Genomic DNA, 21771 nt, shown 5'->3' on the forward strand with positions numbered 1-21771 from the left:
ATTAATTTCTTTCTATTTTTAGTAGAGACGGGGCCTCGCTCTTGCCCAGGCTGGTTTCGATCTCCTGAGCTCAAACAATCCGCCCGCCTCAGCCTCCCAGAGAGCTAGGATTACAGGCGTGAGCCACCGTGCCCGGCCTGTCCTCTGCTTTAATGTGTTGGTTTTTTCTCCAAATAATTTCTTAGTCTAGTATTCTAGACAAACCTTGAACCCTTAAGATGTCTCAGAACTCTTTTCTTCTGTGTTTTTTCCCTAAGTGACTGGTTGGATTATACTCTAGGCAATTCTTATATCCTTGCAGAAAATACTTCCCTAAACCAAGAAATCCCTTTGAACTAGAATCAGTCTTTCTTCCTTTCATTTCTTTCCTTTCCTTTCCTTTCTTTTCCTTTCCTTTCCTTTCCTTTTTTTTCTTTTCTTTTTTCTCGCTGTATGGACATATATTCTTATTTCTCTTGGGAAAATATTTAGCAGTGGAATGGCTGAATCATATGATAGGTATACATTTAAATTTTGAAAATAATGCCCAACTTTTCCAAAGCAGTTGGACCATTTTACATGCTCATGAGCAATGTATGAGAGTTCCAATTCATCCACATGCTTGGTACGGTGATAGTTTTATAGTCAATTTTTTTTTATTTCAAAATATTATAAGGGTACAAATGTTTTTAGTTACATGTATCAATTTTGTTATGCTTGTGTCAGGGTGATAAGTGTGCCTATCACTCAGATAGTGTTCACTGTACCCATTATGTAGATTTTTGCCCATCCCCTCCCTCCCTTCCCTTTTGCTTTATTTCTGTTGAGTTTTACTTCCCTTTATACACATGTATGCTCATTAGTTCCAGTTTACTAGTCAGTACATGTGATGTTTCTTTTTCCATTCTCTAGATACTTCACTTAAGATAATGGTTTTCAGTTCCATCAAAATTGTTGTAAAAGTCATTAAGCCATCCTTGTTCATGGCTGAGTAGTATTCCATGGTATACATATACCACATTTTGTTAATCCACTCATGAATCAATGGGCATTTGGGTTGATTCCACATCTTTGCAATTGTGAATTGTGCTGTAATAAGCATTTGAGTGCAAGTTGTCTTTTTGATAAAATGACTTCTTTTCCTTTGGGTAAATACCCAGTGGCAGGATTGCTGGTTCAAATGGTAGGTATACTTTTAATTCTTTGAGGAATCTCTATACTGTTTTCCATAGAGGTTGTACTAATTTGCAGTCCCACCAATAGTATATAAGTGTTTCTTTCTCTCTGCATCCACACCAGCATCTGTTGTTTTTGGACTTTTTAATAGAAGCCATTCTAACTGGGATAAGGTGATAGCTCATTGTGGTTTTAATTTGCATTTCCCTGATGATTAGTGATGTTGAGCATTTTTTCACATGTTTACTGGCCATTTATCTGTCTTCTTTTGAAAAGCTTCTGTTCATGTCTTTTGTTTACTTTTCAGTGGGTTGTTTGGTTTTTTTCTTGCTGATTTGCTTGAGTTCTTTGTAGATTCTGGTTATTAGCCATTTGTCAGATGTGTAGCTTGTGAATATTTTCTCCGATTCTGTAGGTTGTCTATTTGCTCCATTGATTATTTCCTTAGCTGTGCAGAAGCTTTTTAATTGAATCATGTCCCATTTATTTATTTTTTTATTGCTGTGATTACCATTGGGGTCTTCTTCATAAATTCTGTGCCTAGGCCAATATCTAGAAGAGATTTCCAACATTTTTCTTCTAGAATTCTTATGCTTTCATGCCTTACATTTAAGTCTTTTATCCATCTTGAATTAATTTTTGTGAGTGGTGAGAGATGTGGATCCTGTTTCATTCTTCTACATGGGACTATTCAATTTTCCCAGCACCATTTATTGAATAGGGATTCTTTTCCCCAGTGTACATTGTTGTCTGCTTTGTCAAAAATCAGTTGGCTGTATGTGAATAGTTTTATGTCTGGGTTCTCTGTTCTGTTCCATTGGTCTATGTCTCTATTTTTGTGCCAATACCATGCTGTTATGATTATTATAGTCTTTCAGTATAGTTTGGAATCTGGTAATGTGATGTCTCCAGATTTGTTCTTTTTGTTAAGATTGCTTTGGCTAATCAGGCTCTTTTCTGAGCCTGAAGCATAGAATTATTTTTTCTAGCTCTGTGAAATATGACATTGGTATTTTGAGGGGGATTGCATTGAATCCATAAATCACTTTGGGTAGTATGGACATTTTAACAATGTTGATTCTACTGATCCATGAGCATGATCTGTTCTTCCACTTGTTTGTGTTGTCTGCAATTTCTTTCCTCAGTGTTTCATAGTTCTCTTTGTAGAGATCTTTCTCCTCCTTGGTTAAGTATATTCCTAGGTATTTTATTTTCTTTGTAGCTATTGTGAATGATATTGAGTCTTTGATTTGACTCTCAGGTTGACTGTTATTGGTGTATAGGAATGCTACTGATTTATGTCATTGATTTTGTAAATTGAGACTTTGCTGAATTTATTTATCAATTCCAGGAGGCTGTTAGTGGAGTCTTTGGGGTTTTCTAGATAAAAGTTCATATCGTCAGCAAAAAAGCAATAGTTTGACCTCTTCTTTCATGGTTTGGATACCCTTTATTTCTTTCTTTTGCCTCATTGCTCTGGCTAGGACTTCCAGCATTATGTTGAATAGAAGTGGTGACAGTGGGCACCTTGTCTTGTTCCAGTTCTTAGTGGGAATGCTTTCAACTTTTCCCCATTCAGTGTGATCTTGGCTGTGGGTTTATCATATATGGCTTTTATAATCTTGAGATATGTTCCTTCTATGCCTAATTTGTTGAGGGTTTTTATCGTGAAAGGCTGCTGAATTTTGTCGAATGCTTTTTCTGTATTTATTGAGATGATCATATGGTCTTTGTTTTGGGTTTTGTTCATGTGGTGAATCACATTTATTGATTTATGTATGTTGAACCATACTTGCATCCCTGGGATGAAGCCCACTTGGTCATGGTGGATTATTATTATTTTTTTTTGATGTGCTGTTGAATTCAGTTTGCTGGTATTTTATTAAGGTTTTTTAAGTCTATATTCGTAAGGGATAATGGTCTGTAGTTTTCTTTTTTTGTTGTGTCCTTTCCTGGCTTTGATATCAAGATGATACTGGCTTTGTAGGATGAGTTGGGGAGAAGTCCCTCCTTTTCAATGTTATGGAATAATTTTTGCAGCATGGGTACCAGCTCTTCTTTGTAGGTCTGGTAGAATTCAGCTGTGAATCCATCTGGTCTGGGGTTTTATTTTGTTGGAAGATTTTTTATTACTGTTTCAATCTGATTGCTTATTATTGGTCTGTTCAGAAGTTCTATTTCTTCCTAATTGAGTTTTGGGAGATTAGATGTTTCTAGGAATTTGTCCATTTCCTCTACATATTTGAGTTTATGTGCATAGAGATTTTCATATACTCACAGATAATGTATTTCTGTGGTATCAGTTGTAATATCTCCTTTTTCATTTGATTGAGCTTGTTTGGGTCCTTTCTCTTCTATTCCTGGTTAATCTAGCAAGAAGTCTATCAATTTTGTTTATCTTTGCAAAGAACTAACTTTTTGTTTCATTGATTCTTTGTATTGTTTTCTTGTTTTCCACTTCATTTAGTTCAGTTCTGACCTTATTTATTTCTTTTCTTCTACTGACTTTGGGTTTAGTTTACTCTTACTTTTCTATTTCTTTTAGATGCACTATTGCACTAATTTTTGATCTTTCTGTCTTTTTGATGTAGGCCTTTAAGGCTATGAATTTTCCCCTTAGGATTACTTTTGCTGAATGCCATAGATTTTGGTAGCTGGTGTCCACTTTATCATTCATTTCAAGGAATCTTTTGATTTCATGTTAATTTCAATATTGACCCAATAATCATTCAGCAGTAGATTGTTTAATTTCTATGACTTTGTGTAGAATTGAATGTTTCTCTTGGAGTTGATTTCTACTTTTATTCCACTTTGGTCAGAGAAAATACATGGTATGATTTCTGTTTTTTTGAATTTGTTATAACATGTTTTCTGACCTAGGATATGATCACTCTTGGAAAATGTTCCATGTGCTGATGAGAGGAGTGTATATTCTGTAGTTTTGGGGTAAAGTGTCCTGTAAATGTCTGTTAGGCCCATTTGTTCTAGAGTTCCACTTAAGCCGAGTGTTTCTTCACTTATTTTCTTCTTGGATAATATTTCCAGTTCTGTCAGTGGAGTGTTGAATTCTCCCGCAATTATGATGCTGCTGTTTATCTCTCTGCTAGGTCTCGTAGGGTTGGCTTTATGAATCTGGGTGCTCTTGTGTTGGGTGCATAAATATTTAGGATTGTTACATCTTCTTGTTGAATTGCTCTCTTTACCACTATATAATGACCATCTTTGTCTTTCTTTACTATTGCTGATTTGAAGTCAATTTGATCTGATGTGAGAATGACTATACCTGCTTTCTTTTGGTTTCCATTTGCATGAAATATTTTTTTCTATGCCTTCACCTTGAGTTAGTATGTATCCTTGTGGGTTAGATGTGTTTCCTGGAGACAGCAGATACTTGGGTTATATTTTTTCATCTATTCAGCCAGCCTGTGTCTCTTGAGTGGGGCATTTAGATAGTTCACATTGATTGATAGAATTGATATGTGGGATACTGTTCTGTTCATCCTGTTGGGTAGTACCTTATTGGTTTGTTTACCTTTTGTGCTATTGTTTTATATGAGCTCTGAGCTTCAGCTTTTGGATGGTTTTACACTGGTGGGTGTCTACTGTTCTGATCCATGTATAATGCAGTTCTGAGTATTTTCGGTAGGGCAGGTCTGGTTTTGACAAATTTCCTCAAGTGTTTGCTTGTCTGGAAAAGTATTTCTCCTTCATATACGAAACTTAGTTTTGTAGGATACAAAATTCTGGGCTGGCAGTTGTTCTGTTTAAGAAGATTGAAGTTGGGGCCCCAATCCCTTCTGGCTTGTAAGGTCTCAGTTGAGAAGTCTGCAGTTAGCCTCATGGGTTTTCCTTTGTAAGATACTTGATGTTTTCACCTCACGGCTCACAGCAGTTCCTCCGTCATGTTGACTTTGGCCAGTCTGATGACTGTGTGTCTTCATGATTGTGTCTTTGAAGTGAATCTCCCAGGTGTTCTTTGGGCTTCTTGTGCCTGGATGTCTAAATCTCTAGCAAGACCAGGGAAGTTTTCCTCAGTTATTCTCTCAAATAGGTTTTCCAACCCTTGTGCATTTTCTTCTTCACCCTCAGGGATGCCTATGATTCTTATATTTGACCATTTTACATAATCCTGTATTTCTTGTAGGCTTTGTTCATTCCTCTTAATTCTCTGTTCTTTATTTTTGACTGACTGACTTAATTTGAAAGAGTTGTCTTCAAGCTCTGAGATTCTTTCTTTGGCCTGGTCTAGTCTGTTCTTAAAACTTTCCACTGTGTTTTTTATTTCCTTAAATGAATTTTTCATTTTCAGAAGTTCTATTTGTTTTTTTTTTAATATGTTGATCTCTTTTGTGAATGTTTCATTCATTTCCTGAATTGTTTTTCTGGTTTCTTTGAGTTGATTTTCCATTTTCTCTTGGATTTCATTGAGCTTTCTTATAAACCATGTATGGAATTCTTTATCTGTCATTTCAGTATTTTCATTTTGGCTGATATTGATTGCTGGAGAGCTGGTGTTCCCTTTTTGGGATATCCTTTTGCTCTGATTTTTCATACTTCCAGAGTTCTTTCGCTGATTCCTTCTCATCTGGAGCTGCTGTCACTTCTTATTTTTGGATTTTCTTTTGTTTAGATGGGGCTCCCCCCACACTTGTAAAGGAGTAGCTGTAGCATATGTTGGGTAAGAACCTTTGGCTTTGCTTGTAGGTGCTTTGATGGTGGTCTAGGTTCTGGATGGATGCCTTGATATCTTTAGTGTGATGGTTTTCTCCTTCTAGTTGTTTGTAGGCTGTAATAGCTGAGAGCTATGTGTGTAGGCAGATTCTCTGTCTCTCTTTGATGAGAGAGGATGGAGGTCTTTGAGATACTTTCTCTTTCCCCAGCCCTGTGGTCTTCTTAACCAGAATCTTTCTTTTTTCAGAAACTTTCTACCTAACAGTTTCCTCAATGAGAGCTCCTCACTCCCAAGTTTTCTAGCTGACTCTTATGTCGCCAAGAAATGGACTCCTTACCAGCTGTCTTTGTGGCCTGTATGTATTACTTGGCAGTTCTCTTTTCCTATTCCTGAGTCTCTGTCAACATTGTCTCTAGCTTCATTTATTTCCTAACTCCCTATGGGCATATCTGAGAGATAGCCTCCTGTTCTCTCTTAGTGCAAATATCATATCTAACTTTTGCATTTACCTTATGATTATTCCTATCCCAGATGGACATGATCTACAAGAATTTAGGACTGGGTATTTTTTATCATGGGCTGTATCTGACAACACTTTTTAAAAATGAATTTTGAAATAATACCGTTGCTCCATAGAACTAGAGAAGCCTAAACAAAATGTCAAATGCACACCATGTTCCCATGCCTGTCTGTACTGGGAGCAAGAGGAGGCTGGGAGAAAATAATGAAGGAACCCAGCCCCATAATGCCCAGTGTCTTTCTCGGAATCACTTTTACCCCCTAACCATTCTCAAGGTCTTGTTTCTTTTTTGCAGTCTAGAGAGTGTTATAAGAAGATCTTAGAAATAAACCCGATGCTGCAGACACAGGTGAAAGGTGAGAATGTTCCTGCCAATGTCCTTCATTTGAATTTCATTTCCCTTTGTGCACCTGCCTCAGGGTACCTTCCGTACCTTCTCTGCCCTTGGCCACCAGGCAACAGCCTTGCCTTCCCTGCACAGCCTGATCCTCTGTGTTAACCTGCTCTGCTCCTCTGCCCTCTACTCTCCCCCTCAAATCTTTGCCTTCCTCCTTCTCTATGCTGTCCTCACTGAGAGCCTTCTAGACTGCCTTGTATCCCCAAGATGGTTTAAGATTCTGGTTATAGAATTTACACTGTTTCTAAAATTTTCCTTGCTAAAGAAGAGTTTGAATTATTTTAATGCTTTATGTTTCTCAATCTCCCATCCTCAAGAAAAAAGGAAAAAAAGGTTGCTTTTTGTGTGTTATTGTTGATTGTCAGGATTTTGTTTTGTTTTGTTTTTTTCTTATTGTTTTGCTAGATTACCTGTGTCAAGTAGATCTTAGGGAGAAAGCACACCTTCAAGAGAAGGAAGCCCATGAACTGCTGGATTCTGGAGAGAACACAGCTGTGACGACCAAGAATCTCCTGGAGACCCTTTCTAAGCCTGACCAGATCCCCCTGTTCTATGCCGGGGGAATCGAGATCCTGACTGAGATGATGAAGGACTGTAAGCCAGAGATGTGTGTGACCTCATGAGTATTGTCATTGTGAAGGGACAGGGCTTAGAGGTCTGCCTTTGTGAGGCAAAGAATCTCTCCCATCCTTTCACAAATGTTGATTGAAAATCTACTCTATCGTACGTGCATAATAAATGTACCCGCATCCCTGCTCTGTCTCTTTTCAGAGCATGCGTATGTTCAACACACATGCAGTGAGCAACACACACACCCAACACAGCTGGTACACATGGCACACACTTATTCCACATATACTTACATTACATACACCATACACATGCACACAGCATTCACTCACTTGACATGTACTTCTGCTACACACACACCACATACAACACACACAGCACACACTCGCCCCATAAATACTTGTGTCAGTATACAATATCCTACATACACTCTGCCCTCACACTCTCTTCACACACCCCACACCCATATATACCCCAAACATCCCACACTACACCACACGCCTTCCCCCCACTGTGGAAGAACGGAAGCCAGAATTTTGTAGGACAAACACCAAGGTTCACCCCAGTTACACTTAATGGCTGCTTAGGACGTGAAAATAGTTTCAGAGCAAACATCAGCTCTCCTCTACTAATGAGAGCCATCCTGTTCTTTTACCAGTTCTTATAACCATTGACTCTGGAATGGGCTTAAACAATTCTTGTACTCGGTGACACAGTGTTGTTTGTACATATAGATGGAGTCTCCCACTTCCCTTCAGTATGGAGAGTACATAAATATCCCCTTAAGAAGTTTCTTGGAGATTATAGGCTCTTCTCTAGAGCCTGGAAACAGCTTCAAAATGAATATTTAAGAACAGATGTATATGCTGTTTCTTCCTGGAGGTTAAGCAGCTCCTGGAGGCTCTCTAAAGATTACAAAATGATGAGTTGTGCAGATTTCCCACAGGGCCACACCAGCTCCGCTCTCCTTCTCTAAATAGTCCCTCTGCCTGTGGTGCCGAGTGGCTATTGACAATTATTTTTTCAGACTGTAAAGGTGTTTGTTTCTGCCATAGTGTTAATGTGGTGACCTTGACTTCCATATTAGCTTCCTCATTATCGGCTGGCTGTGTTGCAGCTAGACACCAGCCAGACAGTTCAGGAGTCCGATGTGGTTTTCTATGAATTTGTTTCAGGTACAGAGCAAACTTTATTTAGAACACACAATGGATTCAGTACCATCAGTGACAACGAGGTCATAAGAAGGTAGGATGTCTGTAAACTCAGCCCTGCTGTCAAAGTAAGGAAGGATAGCCATTTCTTGTGAAACCAGACACTAATGACATAGACAGAAATGTCTCTGAGTGTGACCACCCCTTGGCCAGCAGCAGGGGCTCCTCTGGCAGCACAAAGCTACTACATGAACACCTTTGAGCTCAGAGCCTCGGGTTGTTTGAGTGATGCCACAGTTATCAGCTGGAGAGAGAAGAACAGCAGCACCTCCCCCTGTTCCTCCAAGCACTTCACAGCAAAGAAATGCTCATTCTTGCTGGTTTCCCACCAGTTTTTGCAAGGTTGCCATTTGTTCTTTTCTTCTCTTGGAATTCGCTGGTCATATTAAGAGGTGAGATCAGCTGGGTCCTGGCTGACCCCGTTTATAGTTTCATCTGAAGCAAGACCCATATGGTAGGAGGTGATTTGCTCCTAAATATTTTAATTTTATTTTATATTTTAATTGTTCCGATACAGTGCATGCTTATTGGTCCCAGGGGGGCGGCCATCACCCATGGCACCTGGCTTACCGCCCACCCTCTGTGCAGCCCTGATCTCAGCCTGCATCCTCGACCTGGAACTCTCGGTTCAGTGACTGGCAGTCCATTGATCCTGCTGACTAGTGGCTCTGGATTATTAAATTACTTTCTCAAACCCTCATTTGGCAAGTCTGGGGTGAAATAATACAAAAAGAAAAGAAAATCAAGACCGATTTCCAGATCTGAGATTGTTCTCCCTGTCGATTCCAGGTGCTTTTCCACGGCAGGGAAAGATGCAGTTGAAGAGACCGTCTGCGTGTCTGTTCTCAAGCTCTGGCAGGCAGTGTGCTGTGGGAACGGTAAGCCTGGTAACCACTGTTAACCTCCATTAATGCACTGACGATGCGGGAGCTACACTGTCAAGTGGGACTGTCCTCCCCGCAGAGTCGATGTCTAGACCTCCACACACCGCCTCCCTCCAAAACAGCATGTGGATCAAAAGCAAGGTGGATAGTGAGGGGTGCGAGGTCACCAGCAGCATAATGAGTAGTCTCCTTTCTCCTCTGCCCTTGCTCTTTGCAGACTCATGACGTCTGCTCATGCACTGGCAATGGGCTGGACAGAGATTTTCCTCTCCTGTCTGCCTAAACATATTATTTCTTTTTGCTAACCGCAGTACCTATTTCAGCAGCCTGAGATTTGTGACCATCCCTGCCAGCATCTTCGGACTCTGACTAGTGCCTAATACGGAGACAGTAGAATGCTATGGGGATTTTATTTATGGTGTTAACACTTAGATTTTTAATACTTGCATCTTTTGGAGTTCATTAAGTTTTATACAATCTTTCTTAATCACTTTTTTAACGTCAATGTAAATAAAAATTTTAAGTATAATATTTCCCTCATTTTTAAAAAGTATATTTCATAGAAAAAGGTTTGACCTTGGACACAAAACACTGAAAATGGGAATAACGGTAGCTGTGTGTCCTTTTCGCAGGGCTGCTGCAGGGAGCCAGTGGTGGAACTTGTGAATGCAGTTCGTATGGTATAAGATGCTGAGTACGAGATAATGCCGTTTTTTTTTCTTGATTAAGTAGAGTGGAGGAATCAAGAATTTAAGAAATTAAGCTCTAGAAAACTAGGCAATCAGAGGGCATATTTCCTAAAGGGAATTATGCCCAGACTATTAAATAATATCCTCATCACCACGGTACCCTGCTACTCTGTACAAGATCCCCCACTGCTTTAGGCAGGGTTTTTGCAGACCTCCCTTCGGGAGGGTGAGAAAGGAAGGCTTGGTGATGGTATGTGTGTCCAGTGTGAATCTGACATAGCAACCCATTTACTTTGGTTTCTATGAATCTTGAAGTTAACTTTTTTTTTTTTGACATAAGAAAAATATTGTCAGACACAACCTGTGATGAAAATTCCATATTTCAGATCAATGAAATCTTGATATATCTAACTCAATAAATACAAAGCAGCTTTTAAAAAGGGCAAGGGAATACTTAAAAGTAAGGCCATGAAAATATGTCAGTGATATATTATTTAGTGGGGAAGAGAGGCCAATTACAGGGTGGAATGTATACTGTTTTTAACATTATTTATACAGGGACAAATCATAGCTCCTTTGGGAAATGGGCTTCCCTGGAGAGGGTACCAGAGAAGGGAACTTTCATTTTCAACTTTATAGTAGTTCTGTGTTTTTGAATTATTTACAACAAGCTACCCTTCCAGTATAAGAAAAAATATACAACTAAACAAATCAATGAAAACCTTTCCATTTCAGAAATCAGTAGATCCTATTTTACATGGGCAGGAGTAATCATAGGTGAAGTGTAGGACTGAGCTATAATGCTTGCAATGAAAATATGGTTTGATATGTGGGCTGCACGTCAAATCCTGTAGTCCTGTTACTGCAGCTCTTCTAAGACTCAAAGGCCCTGGTGTGTGTCTTCTACTTGGCAGCTGTGTGCTGTGTGCAAATGGGCAGTTAGCACAGAAGAGGAGAAGACCCAGGGTAATGATGGCCAGGTGACGGGCCTGTCCCTCAGAGATCCAGTTCACTCTACTCTGTTTCCTAGCTTAGCCTCATGCTGCAGTCTGTATCACTGCCTGCTGTCACACAAATTTGTGTACCTGGTCAGAAAAGGGGGGTAAATCCAATGCCACCACCCTGGAAATAGCTTATAGTCTAAGAAAGAGAGCATGCTTTTTTTTTTTTTTTTTTTTCATGCTCTCATGTGATGTCCTAGTTTCCTGGGAAGAACTCAAATGGTTACTGTGGCCATTATATGAAGATTGATAGTCCAAAGATATTCCACAATTAAGCTTCTTTTCCTTTGCTCACATTTCCAGATACCACACACCAAGGTGCTTTTTGATGATAGTAATGATATAGCTGACTTATGTATGCCAGTCCCTGTCTGGCACGATCATGTATTAGCTCATTTAATCCTCAGGATATCTCTATAGGTAGGTTCTCATCCTCATTTTACTGATGAGGAAAGTGAGGCACACAGGAGTTAATAATTGGCTAAGGTCACTACCCTGTTCATTCAGACCCAGCAGTCTGGTTCTAGAGTCCATGTTCTTGAACGTCATTATCCTGCCTCTCAAATGAGTGGGCAATTGTTAGGTTTCTCATTAGCTGTGGGAAAGACAGAACTGGATTAATTGCACAGCAAGACATGTAACTCCTGCGTTTTGCAGAGGAAAACCAGCGCATGCTTGTGATGCACCCCGATAGGGGCAGGCTGCTGCCCTCCCTCTTGGCCTCCGGAGTCCCGGCCGTCGAGCAGCAGAGCCTGGCCCTGCTGCTGCAGCTCGCCCAGACCGAGAACGGACGGAGCCTGATCCTCGGCCACCTTGACCTCACCCGGTAAGGCTCTTCCTTGTGGCATCTCAGGTGATCACTTGACAAGTTCAGGTTGCCTGTCTCCCCCTCATGTTGCTGATGTATGACTTAATGAAGAATCAATGACAGAAAGAGCCTTTGACAGGAGCAGTCCTTCATGAGACCTCCAGGACAACCCCCTGTCTGCACTTACTACCATGAACAGCTTCGTTTCCCCTGGGCACTGGTTCATTTCTGTCCCACAGCTATTGTACAGGTGCAGATGGCAGCCCTTCCATAGCCAGATCTGGAACCCACCCTTGCAAAGGTCACTTGCTTCTACCCTTTGGCCTTGGTCCTGGCTCTACCTGTTCCTTTTCTTCTTTCATGCCTGTTTGAGGTAATACTGACTTATTCTGCATGTCCTTAAACCCTTTCTGGAACAAGGTGGCGTGTGAACAAATAAAACATCTCCAATTCTGTTACATGTAGGTCTTTCTGAAGCTTAAGGCTGTAGGAATGGAATATGCCTCTCTCCTAAGTAGACATTCTAAAAAGATTACCGAACCACAGTGATTCTGCCCATTGCTTTACAGTTTATTAGTTTGTTTTTATTTATTTATTATTTTGTTTACTTCTTTTATTTATTTGTTTATTTTTATTAACTTTTTAGTTTATTTACCTTCAGATTATCAGTTCGAATGTGTGAAATTGCCACTTTCTAGATCAAAAAGGTTACATGTCAGCCCATTTCATGTGCTTCAACCTCATAGAAATAGAGGTAATTATTGTAGCTTTATGAAAGTTTCACGCATAATCTAAAAACCGAAGTTAGCCTTCTGATTTTTTTTTTACTATTTTCTCATTTTATCTCCCCTCATCCTGCGAGGTAGGCAAGGTAAGTCATTACCCCGTTTCACAGATGGGGCGGGAGAAACTGCAGCAAGGAACCAAGGAACTCTCACCCCGCCGGCTCCCAGGTACCGTTCCTGGGGCCTGGCTCTACTCTGTGTTGCCTAGAAAAGGAGCCATTCTGCCGCCCTGTCAGATCTGCCTTGGACCAAGCTGAGCCCCCTCGTCCCCGCCCCCATCCCATCTGGCGAGGGGGTTCACCGTGTGCTGAGGACAGGGTGGTCACTAAGCGTGGCTGTGGCTCTCCCCTGTCGGCCCAGTCACAGCCTCCGTGGCTCGCAGGAAAGACTTTGGCAGCCCCGTGAAGCACAGCCCGCACAGGCAGATGGGTTGTCAGTGGAGTTAAATTCTCCAAAAGCACATTTCGCATTTCAAATGGCCCTGCAATCATTCCCTCAATACCGTCATCATGGTTTTTTTTTAATTTGGTTTTTGTCTTTTTGAGGAAATGTAGCTATAGCTATCATCAGCTTTGTCCCCCAAGCTGTCTTTGAATTGCTCGAGTTTCAATTTGCATTTTCCCAGTGGCTTCGAGCGTGGTGTTTGCACCCCATCGTGCAGTCCTGCCTGCTCTCTGTGAACAGAGAGGCCTCCGCTGATTACACTGGTCTCGTCAGTGTCTGTCTCTCAGAGTCTCCGACTATCACGCAGGCACACATATCACATTCCTCCCAAAGTGTTTTTCCTCACAGGAGAGGTTGTAGGGATAAACGTGTGCTGTGAGGAACAAGCCAAGGGCCAGCGTCGCTTTGTGCAAAGTGCTGGGTTTGGGGGTTCAAGCAGTCCTGAGCTTAAATCCTTTGCGTGTCTCCTTCTGCTCATGGGACCCAGGAAAGGAACTTAGTGTTGATGGACCCCAGCATCCTGTCAGCAGTTGGCAACTTACGTTGACGCTGAAAGGGAGTGTTGCATCTGTGTCAGTTAAAATTTTTCCTGCTGCCCTGTATAGAATCCTTGAGTAAAATGAGATTGAGCAAAATAGAGCCTGTCTTGTTTTTCTCACGTAAGACTAAAAATAGCAACTGTTGGTGCAGTGGCTTCAAGACGTCAAGGTCAAAGTCTCTGTCCTTGCCTTGGCCTTTCTCTTATGGTCACACCTTCCCCCTTGCCGCAGCGCCAAGCCTCACATCCCTCTTTCAGGCAGGTTGATACCAGCTGGATCTGTCCCTTGTATAGAGAAAAGCTACTGCTTATTTCTCTGTGGACAGAATTGTGTCTGTCACCATTCTGGTGGGGAAAAAATGGCCCCAGCTTCTAGAGTCAGGCAGAATAGAAGGGAGGGTGGAATATCTGTGGACTTAGCCAGCAAACAGTGTCTGTCACGGTAAAAGAAAAAGGCCACTAGCATCATGTATCAAGTATTAAGTAACATGCCTGACACATGGTAGGGACTCTAATATTTTTATAATCATTTTCTCTCTCAGGGTATATTGTTCAGAGTCCTAAACTGAGCTGACAGTGCATTTATTGGTTATACGAGAGCATTTTCTGACTTGTAGTCCACAGGGACAGCTGCTTGTCAGCAGAGCAGAAAACCTGCCACCAAAAAAGAGGAGATGCATGGAAGGGGACACACTGTCCTCTTTAGGTGATGAGTCCAGTGAGGATGCACATTTTGTCACATGGTGAGGGAGCCTGGTTGCTCATGTCTCCTAGGACAAAACCAAGACGATCTTAAAGTCATCTTCTGTGCTATTCAGGTTCATTGACATTCATTTTTAAGACCAAAGAAAACTGATTTAAATTGGTGAAGGAGGAATCTGAACTAAATGTAAAACAAGTTGTTTCTGAAAGCAGGAACACTGGAATGTATCCCCGAGGAAGGGAGGGGTTTGCAGAAGCTTGGGGTAACCCAGGACTTTAGGCATAGTCTGGACCAGCCCCACCAGCCACGACCCCCTCCGTGGTATCCTAGTTCGGCCTGTGGGTGATGCCCCCCGGGGGACAATCCAGCATTTTCTTTATTTTTGTCTTCATTTGATTTGGGATGGGCACTAAAAGCCACTAATAGACTGGAGGCCTTTCCACAGCTAGTGAGAGGACATGGATCTCACCTCCCAAGGCAGCTCATCCCATTCCAGGGCAGATCTAACTGGTATAAATTGTCGCCTTACACTGAGCACAAACTGCCTGCCCCGTACCATTCCGGAGAAGTTCTGCCCCCCTACATCAAGGCGCAAGTCCAGACTATGAAAGGCATATGGAATGCACCTAATGCTCCCTCTTGTCAGTGCTTTAGGTATCTGAAGACACTGATTTTTTCCAGGTTGAGCATCCTGGTTCCCTTCGTCATTCCTGGGGTGATTTGGCTTCCAGACCACTCCTAAAACACACTGCTAAATAGACCCCGTACATAGGTGTAGGTGGCTAGAGTCAACATTCCCACATGCCCGATCCTACGGGCTCTTTTCTGTCTTTTCTTGCCTGCCCTGTGGCATCTGGTCTTGTTGATCACTACTCTTCTTGAAACTCCCTATCTGTAGCTGTCAGAGCATCATCCTTCCTGGCCCTCCTCCTACCTCCCTGGCCTTTCCTCCTTGGTTTCTTTCACAAGCCCCCCTGTGCTGTCCGCCTTCCAAGGCAGGGACCCCAGGATCCTACCCTTGGCCCTCTCCCCGTCCAGCATTAGTCAGGAGACAGAGAGTCGACGTCCCTCTCTCAAGCACTCGATGAAAACACCCTTCTGCCACTAGATATCTACATCTCAACATCCACAGGTATCATCAACTTAATAAATCAAAACATGGGTCTTCAAACCAGTCCCTCTGCTTGGATTTCCTGTCTTCATAGAGGGCATTTCCATCCGTGCCGTCGCTAAGCCAGAATCCTAAAAGTGCCCTGGGTCACTCCCTCCCCACAGCCATAAGAGAGTCTTGTGTCAGTTCTTTCTCCTAGCATCTCCCAGATTTGTTTCCTTCCAGTTCTCCTCCACCGTCTCTGATCGTTCCTCCTAGCTCTTCACGGGGGCTTCTTTTTGTACCTCTTACTCTGCCGCTGCCGCTGTTGGTCCCTCAACACTCTTTGGACAACCGTGGCTGTCCCCTGCTTAGACTCCTGCCTCCGGTACTGCCTGCCCCAGCGCAGCCTCCACCACACCACCAAAGCGGTTTTTCTAAAATGCACATCTGTCTTGTTATTTCCCTAATTAGAACACTGAAATGACTCTATTGCTTATAAGACTAGTTCTCCAACCACTGAGAAATCTCATGTCTGGGAATCACGTGGGGACTTTGGTAAAATGCAGCCTCCTGGAGCCCCCTCCCACTCAGAGTCAGAGAGAGGCTCAGGAACCGGCACCTCCCCCACCACTGAGCAAGTCACCTACCAACCAGAACATCCTCCCATCTCATCATTGTGCGCTGTCACCCCAGAACCTTCCACGTTGCCTGGTTCAGTCAGTGCTCGCGCCGTGTTGTTGATTGAATGAATGAGTCAGTGAATGGCCGACACTACACTTTCAGGGGATGCTGACATGTCCCTACTGAAGGCTTCTTTTCCTCCATCCCCCACACCTCCCGCCAGGCAGACTCTGTGGCCCACTTAACGTGTGTTCTGACATGTCACAGTTTATCTTCCTTGTTTGTTTTCACGTGTGCCACTGTAGGAGGCCAGGAGCTCAGGACCGAGCACAGTATTTAGCGCATTGTAGATGCTTAGTACAAGTCTGCCGAAATGAACAGATTACTTCCCTTCTCCTGGTGCCAGCAAGTACGTTAGGGCAGCCGGAGATTGCATTAGTTTTTGGGGTTTTTTTTTGGCATCTGCACCAGACTATTTGCTCATACTGTGTTTATAATTGTCTAAAAACCCTTAAATCTTTTCATACAAACCAGATTTCCCAATTCTGTTACTTACACAGAATTTCCAGCTCTAAGTGGAGGACTTGGAGTTTAACCCTATTAAATTTCATCTGATATATTCAGCAGCCTGTCAAAATCTTGTTAAATCTTTATTCCATCACCCACCTTATTAGGGGGCCCTCCCACTTTAGTCATCAGCAGATTAGTAAGCATGCCATTTAGATGTCATCTAAGTTAATGAACTTGACTGAGCCAGAGTCACACGGCAGAAGCACAGAGACTCCTTCCAGGCTGCGGCCTAGTAATCAATAAACTGGTTAAAAGCGTTCAAACTCCTGGGGATTCCCATTAAGTGGGGGAGCCAACCCTGTAGGAGAGTGTCTCTGGGGTGGGCAAGGAGCTGGGCTTCCTAGGAGGGCATGGCAAGGCCACCCTTTCCTGTTTCACCGGGATCCTGACTCCTTCCTGGCTTTGTGCAAGGTCGCCTTGCTGGGGAGTTGTCACCTGGAGGACAGCCCGCTCTGAGGTCGCTCTGGGTTTCTGCAGGTTATTGGAAGCCCTGGTGTCATTTCTTGATTTCTCGGATAAGAAGGCCAACACCGCCATGGCACTGCTCACAGACTTGGCTCTGGAAAAAAGGTAACTTTTTATTTCCAGAAATTGACATTTCTTCTTCAACCTTTGTTGAACTCTCTGATCTTTAAAGATGTGCAGTCTACAGAGAGGCCAGGCCAGCCAGGTCTCGACTGAGCACCACAAGATTCACTGAGTAGGATGGCAATGCCAGGGCACTGTGGCTGCCCGCCCCCATTGCAGCCACTGTGGGCAGGGGCTGACCCAGGCCTCAGTGGGTTTGGAAGTGGTAACATACTTAAAACAGGGCCTCTCGCAGTGAGCAAGCCTGCTATGTCTTGGGGAAGCTTCTCCTAATCAGTGGCCGGCACATAGTAACTGCCCAGCGAATCTGCATAGAATGAGCGTGAGTGTGCAAGCGAGTGAGAATGGACGTAAGACGCAGTCCCCTCTTGGGTACCAGTGACCTTGTGAGTAACTACCTCCTTCCACCCTATGGTTTTTTGTTTGTTTTATTTTGTTTTTTGCTTAGCTGTGGAACATGATAGTAACATTCTTAGTTTTCATAGTTCTTCGAGTTTTTTTTTTAAGGAGAGCTTTTTTTTTTTTTTAATTTCCTCACAAACTCTAGGGTGTCTTGCTTAGAAACGGTCATGCAACAAGAGAGCTACGTGGGCTCACAGGCCAGCCAGCTGGCACGGGCTGGGAACGTGGAGTAGCTGCTCTGGCGTGCAGAGATGTGCGTGTACCTGGGCCCTCCCGATGGCTGTGACGGGTAAACACACTTGCTCTGTGCTTGCCGTCTGTGCGGCATGCACACAGCATGTAGACTCAGAGCGAGAGGGCGCGGGGGCAGCTGCTAAGTCAGTTTGGCAGGAGCCTAGAGATTCTAGCAACTTCTGCTTAAGAGAGCTGCCCTCTGAAATCTGTTGTTTAACATCAAAGGCAATTCTCCAGACTTAGAAAAATTAAAGCCACATTACATACCCACTAACTTTCTTTTCATTTTTTTTTTGGTTCAGAATGGATTGCCCCATGCACTCTATATAATACGGGCTCAGAGTCTGTAGCTGTCTGCTATGACAGTGTATTCATGTTATAGGTTGTGCATGGTAGGAATAAACCCTTGCTGTTTTCTCAACAGATTCCAAGTCTGGTTCCAGGCCAGCCTTCCAGGTGTGCTCCCTGCACTCACAGGCGTGCTGGTGAGCAAACTCTCATTTTTATCCTCTGCGGCACACACTCTCAGGAGCATGAGCAGATCTGTTTAAACACAATTTATAATCCAGAACAACTGTTGTCTCTCAGGTTGATTAATCATTTATTCACAGCTGGAATTTACACAATTCTCAGTTATTAAAGCAACCGCAGTCGGGACAGGTGGAGGTGGCATATGGATGGGCTGGTTACAGGGCAGGAAGAGCTGGAGGTGGGCTGCATCTTAGGTGAAGGCAGAGTTTGTCAGTCTCCATCAGCCCCCTGCTGACACTAAGTCCTGTCGTCAGTGCATGTGCCACCCTGTCCGCTGAATGGAAGTCACCCCTGTCAGGAGGAAGAGTGCAGCAATTTGAGCTGACAAGGCAGAGAATAGTAAGGGGATCCTCCTTGGAGAATGTGTTGGGACTGGACCCCGTCCCTGGTGAGCCATAGAAGTTTCAGGGGCCCTTAGAGAGCGTAACCACACCCCGGTGTTTCATAGGCTCTGAGCGAGGCAGGGACCTGCCAGGTCCTCCCAGCTGGTTGGTGGGTCTAGTCCTCTGTGTGCCTCCATCCTGTTGCCAGTGTGACCCCACTGATGCCCCTGTGTGACATTAAGCTGTCTGGTTCCCAGGCCTTTGGGCGAGTGAGGGACACTGCTGGAGATCACTGTAGCGTCATTCACCTGCTCTCTGAGTCACATTCTCCATTCACTTTCAGAAGCGAGATCCCAAGGTAACCAGCTCCTCGGCTCTCTGCCAGTGTATTGCCATCATGGGAAACCTCAGCGCTGAGCCTGCCACCCGAGCACACATGTCAGCCTGTGAGGACTTTGGGGATGCCTGCCTGGGTCTCATGGTATGTTGGCTTTTCTAGTCAAAATTGGTCTTTTATCCTATTTGGGGGAATTGGCTCCTTCTTAATTATATGGCTGTCCCAAAATTCTGTTTCTGAGAGTGCTGGGGCCAGCTTATCCCTTCTGTAACCATAGATTTTACGGTCTGCTGGCCTTGAAGAACCCTCCAGATCAAGTCTCATTCACCCAGAGGAGATTTGAAGGATTTTCTGGTGGGTTGGCTTAATCACCCATTTCAGCAGCTCACTCTGCAGTTTAAACCCCGGACCAGGCCAAGCCGTAGTCCCATGGTAGAGGTACCTGAGATTCCTTCCAAGTCTCCTAGACTAACACTAACTCATGGAACTGGTCTCTGATCTTCCAGCATCACTTAGGTTCATGACATTTGCCAGTCAAGGAGTGTGGGTAACCCTAAGACCCTTGTCCAAGGGAAGAGAGGACTGTGAGAAGCAGCAGAGCAGAAAGGTCATTGGTTACCTTGTTGTGTTTCCCAAGGCCAGGTGTGAGGAGGATGTGGACCTGTTCAGAGAGGTCATCTACACCCTTCTGGGACTCCTGATGAACTTGTGTCTGCAGGCCCCCTTTTTCTCTGAGGTATGGCATTCTTGTCTCCCTGCCTGGAACCCTGGCAACCCAAACATGTTCTGTTGCATAGAACCGTTCCTCATGTTCACAAAAGAATAGAAGCATATGTCCACTGACAGTGGGCATGGGGAAGGCTGGAGGTCCCTTTGCTCTGAGGGAGTCACGAGTCACTCGCTCAGATATTCATTCAGGAATCTGACTGAGTGTCCAGGGCGTGCTGAGCAGAGTACTAGGTGCTGAGTTCACAAAGTCAAACAAAATGTGGTCCCTCTTATCAAGGTATCGCCCTGGAGTTACAGGAGACAGACACAGGAAGAAATAAGAGCAATAAAAGGTGTTGTGAGGGAAATCTGGACAGCGTGGTGGGGGTAAAGAGGAGGGAGTGGTCAGTTCTATTTGCGTGCTCAGAAGAAGCTCCATAGGGACTCAGATTGTCAGGAAATTAAAATCTTCTCCCCTCTCCCCTCACTGTAGGCCTGGGCTGTGGAGGTGAGCAGAAGGTGCATATCTCTACTAAACGGCCAGGATGGAGGAATCCTGACAGTAAGTTTCTCCTGGGAAATCCAGAAACAACTTCCATTGTTCTTGTTTTGTTTTGTTTTAACATCAGTGGGTCTTAACCTTTTTGAAGTTGCCACTTTGGAGAACCTGCTGGCTAAGTTACGACGTGATGTACTACTCAGAATAATGCCCACAAGCACAGGAACACCATATTTTGCCTACAGTTTCAAGGATTTAGTGACCTCCCCCAGTGCCCATCTGTGGACCTCCTAGAGGCCAGGGACCCAACTTAAGAATCCCTTTTCTGTATGGCCTGGAATTGAACCAGCTTAGACAACGTAATCTGTCTGATTTGTCCTATGTCAAGGCATCCTGTGAAAATTGGACAGGCCAAGTATCCAATTTATTTAGAATCCCTCTTTTCCATAGTCAAAAAAAGCCAGTGATCCTGGAGGTTGGTTATACATAATGTTTTTAGCCCCTTTTTTAAATATATGCTGGAGCGGCTTTCTTAATTCTGCTCTTGCCATTTGGATAAGAAAACTGAGAAAAGCCTGTACTTAGCACAGTGCATCAGAGGAATCTTAATATGATTCAAGAGGCTGTTTGCCATCATCCTAGGATGTGTTCTTCGCTCACATCAGCAATCACTCCCATATTTCTCCCTGTCAGGGCAGAGCCCTAACCTAGAGAAACAATCAGGGTCACATCTGGGGAACCGGTGCCTCGAAGATCGCAGATTGGGGACTGGTTCCAGTGTTTTAAAAAGTAGGTCCAACATACCCCATTTGGGGCTAGCACTCTCACAACTTCCCCAAAGTCAGTTCGGACATTACAGGGCAAAGGTTTTTAATCTGGACTCCATGGATGTGTTCCTGGAACCCTCTGCAATTGAGTATACGATTCTAAGTGTGTGTGTGTTTTCATGAGAGGGGCATCATAGCTTTCATCAAATCCTCAAAAGAGGTCCATGACGCCCAAAGTGGTAAGCAGCACTGTTTTTGGGTACTTGGGACTTTTTCTCCATGGTCCAGCCCTTAAAGCTAGGCCTGCACTGGTCCCTGGCTAAACCTTCAGGGGATCTTGTAGCCATATTTCTCCAGGGTTCTGTGTGTGTACACAGCTGGGTGCTTCTCAGCTTGCTGAACAGGGAAGCAGCTTCACCATGGGAATCTGGTCCTGGACAGGGCACGGTCTTCCTGGTCTTGGGTCTGAAAAGGGATCTATAGTGTCAGCTATAGCAAAATTCTAGAATCTCTGGGAGGATTAGAGAAACAAGATTAATAATATGATAATATACAAGTTTATACCTTCTCCCTCTGGAAACCTCATTAAAATGAGATTAAAGGCATTGGGAAAAAAAGTAGAGACTCACGCTGACACAGTGAACAGGCAAGAGGTCACCAATGGGTAGATAATTTTAACCAATTTCTAGAAGATGGAGAACAGCTGCAAGAGGTGTAATTA

At 43.5% G+C, this 21771-nt stretch overlaps 1 protein-coding gene across 1 annotated transcript in view; it reads left to right on the forward strand.

Moving 5' to 3' along the window:
* The window catches only part of TTC12 (tetratricopeptide repeat domain 12), a 49872-nt gene that overhangs the window by 22720 nt on the left and 5381 nt on the right, over positions 1-21771 (forward strand). Inside the window, exons 9-18 of the mRNA XM_012659147.1 lie at positions 6643-6703; positions 7150-7338; positions 8490-8559; positions 9315-9403; positions 11757-11925; positions 17139-17231; positions 18310-18370; positions 19083-19220; positions 19714-19812; positions 20278-20346. Coding sequence (XP_012514601.1) covers positions 6643-6703; positions 7150-7338; positions 8490-8559; positions 9315-9403; positions 11757-11925; positions 17139-17231; positions 18310-18370; positions 19083-19220; positions 19714-19812; positions 20278-20346 — 1038 coding nt within the window. The remainder of the gene's footprint in view (positions 1-6642; positions 6704-7149; positions 7339-8489; positions 8560-9314; positions 9404-11756; positions 11926-17138; positions 17232-18309; positions 18371-19082; positions 19221-19713; positions 19813-20277; positions 20347-21771) is intronic.

Source organism: Propithecus coquereli, unplaced genomic scaffold, assembly GCF_000956105.1.
Source record: "Propithecus coquereli isolate 6110/MARCELLA unplaced genomic scaffold, Pcoq_1.0 Scaffold6, whole genome shotgun sequence".
In the NCBI taxonomy this organism is placed as follows: Eukaryota; Metazoa; Chordata; class Mammalia; order Primates; family Indriidae; genus Propithecus; species Propithecus coquereli.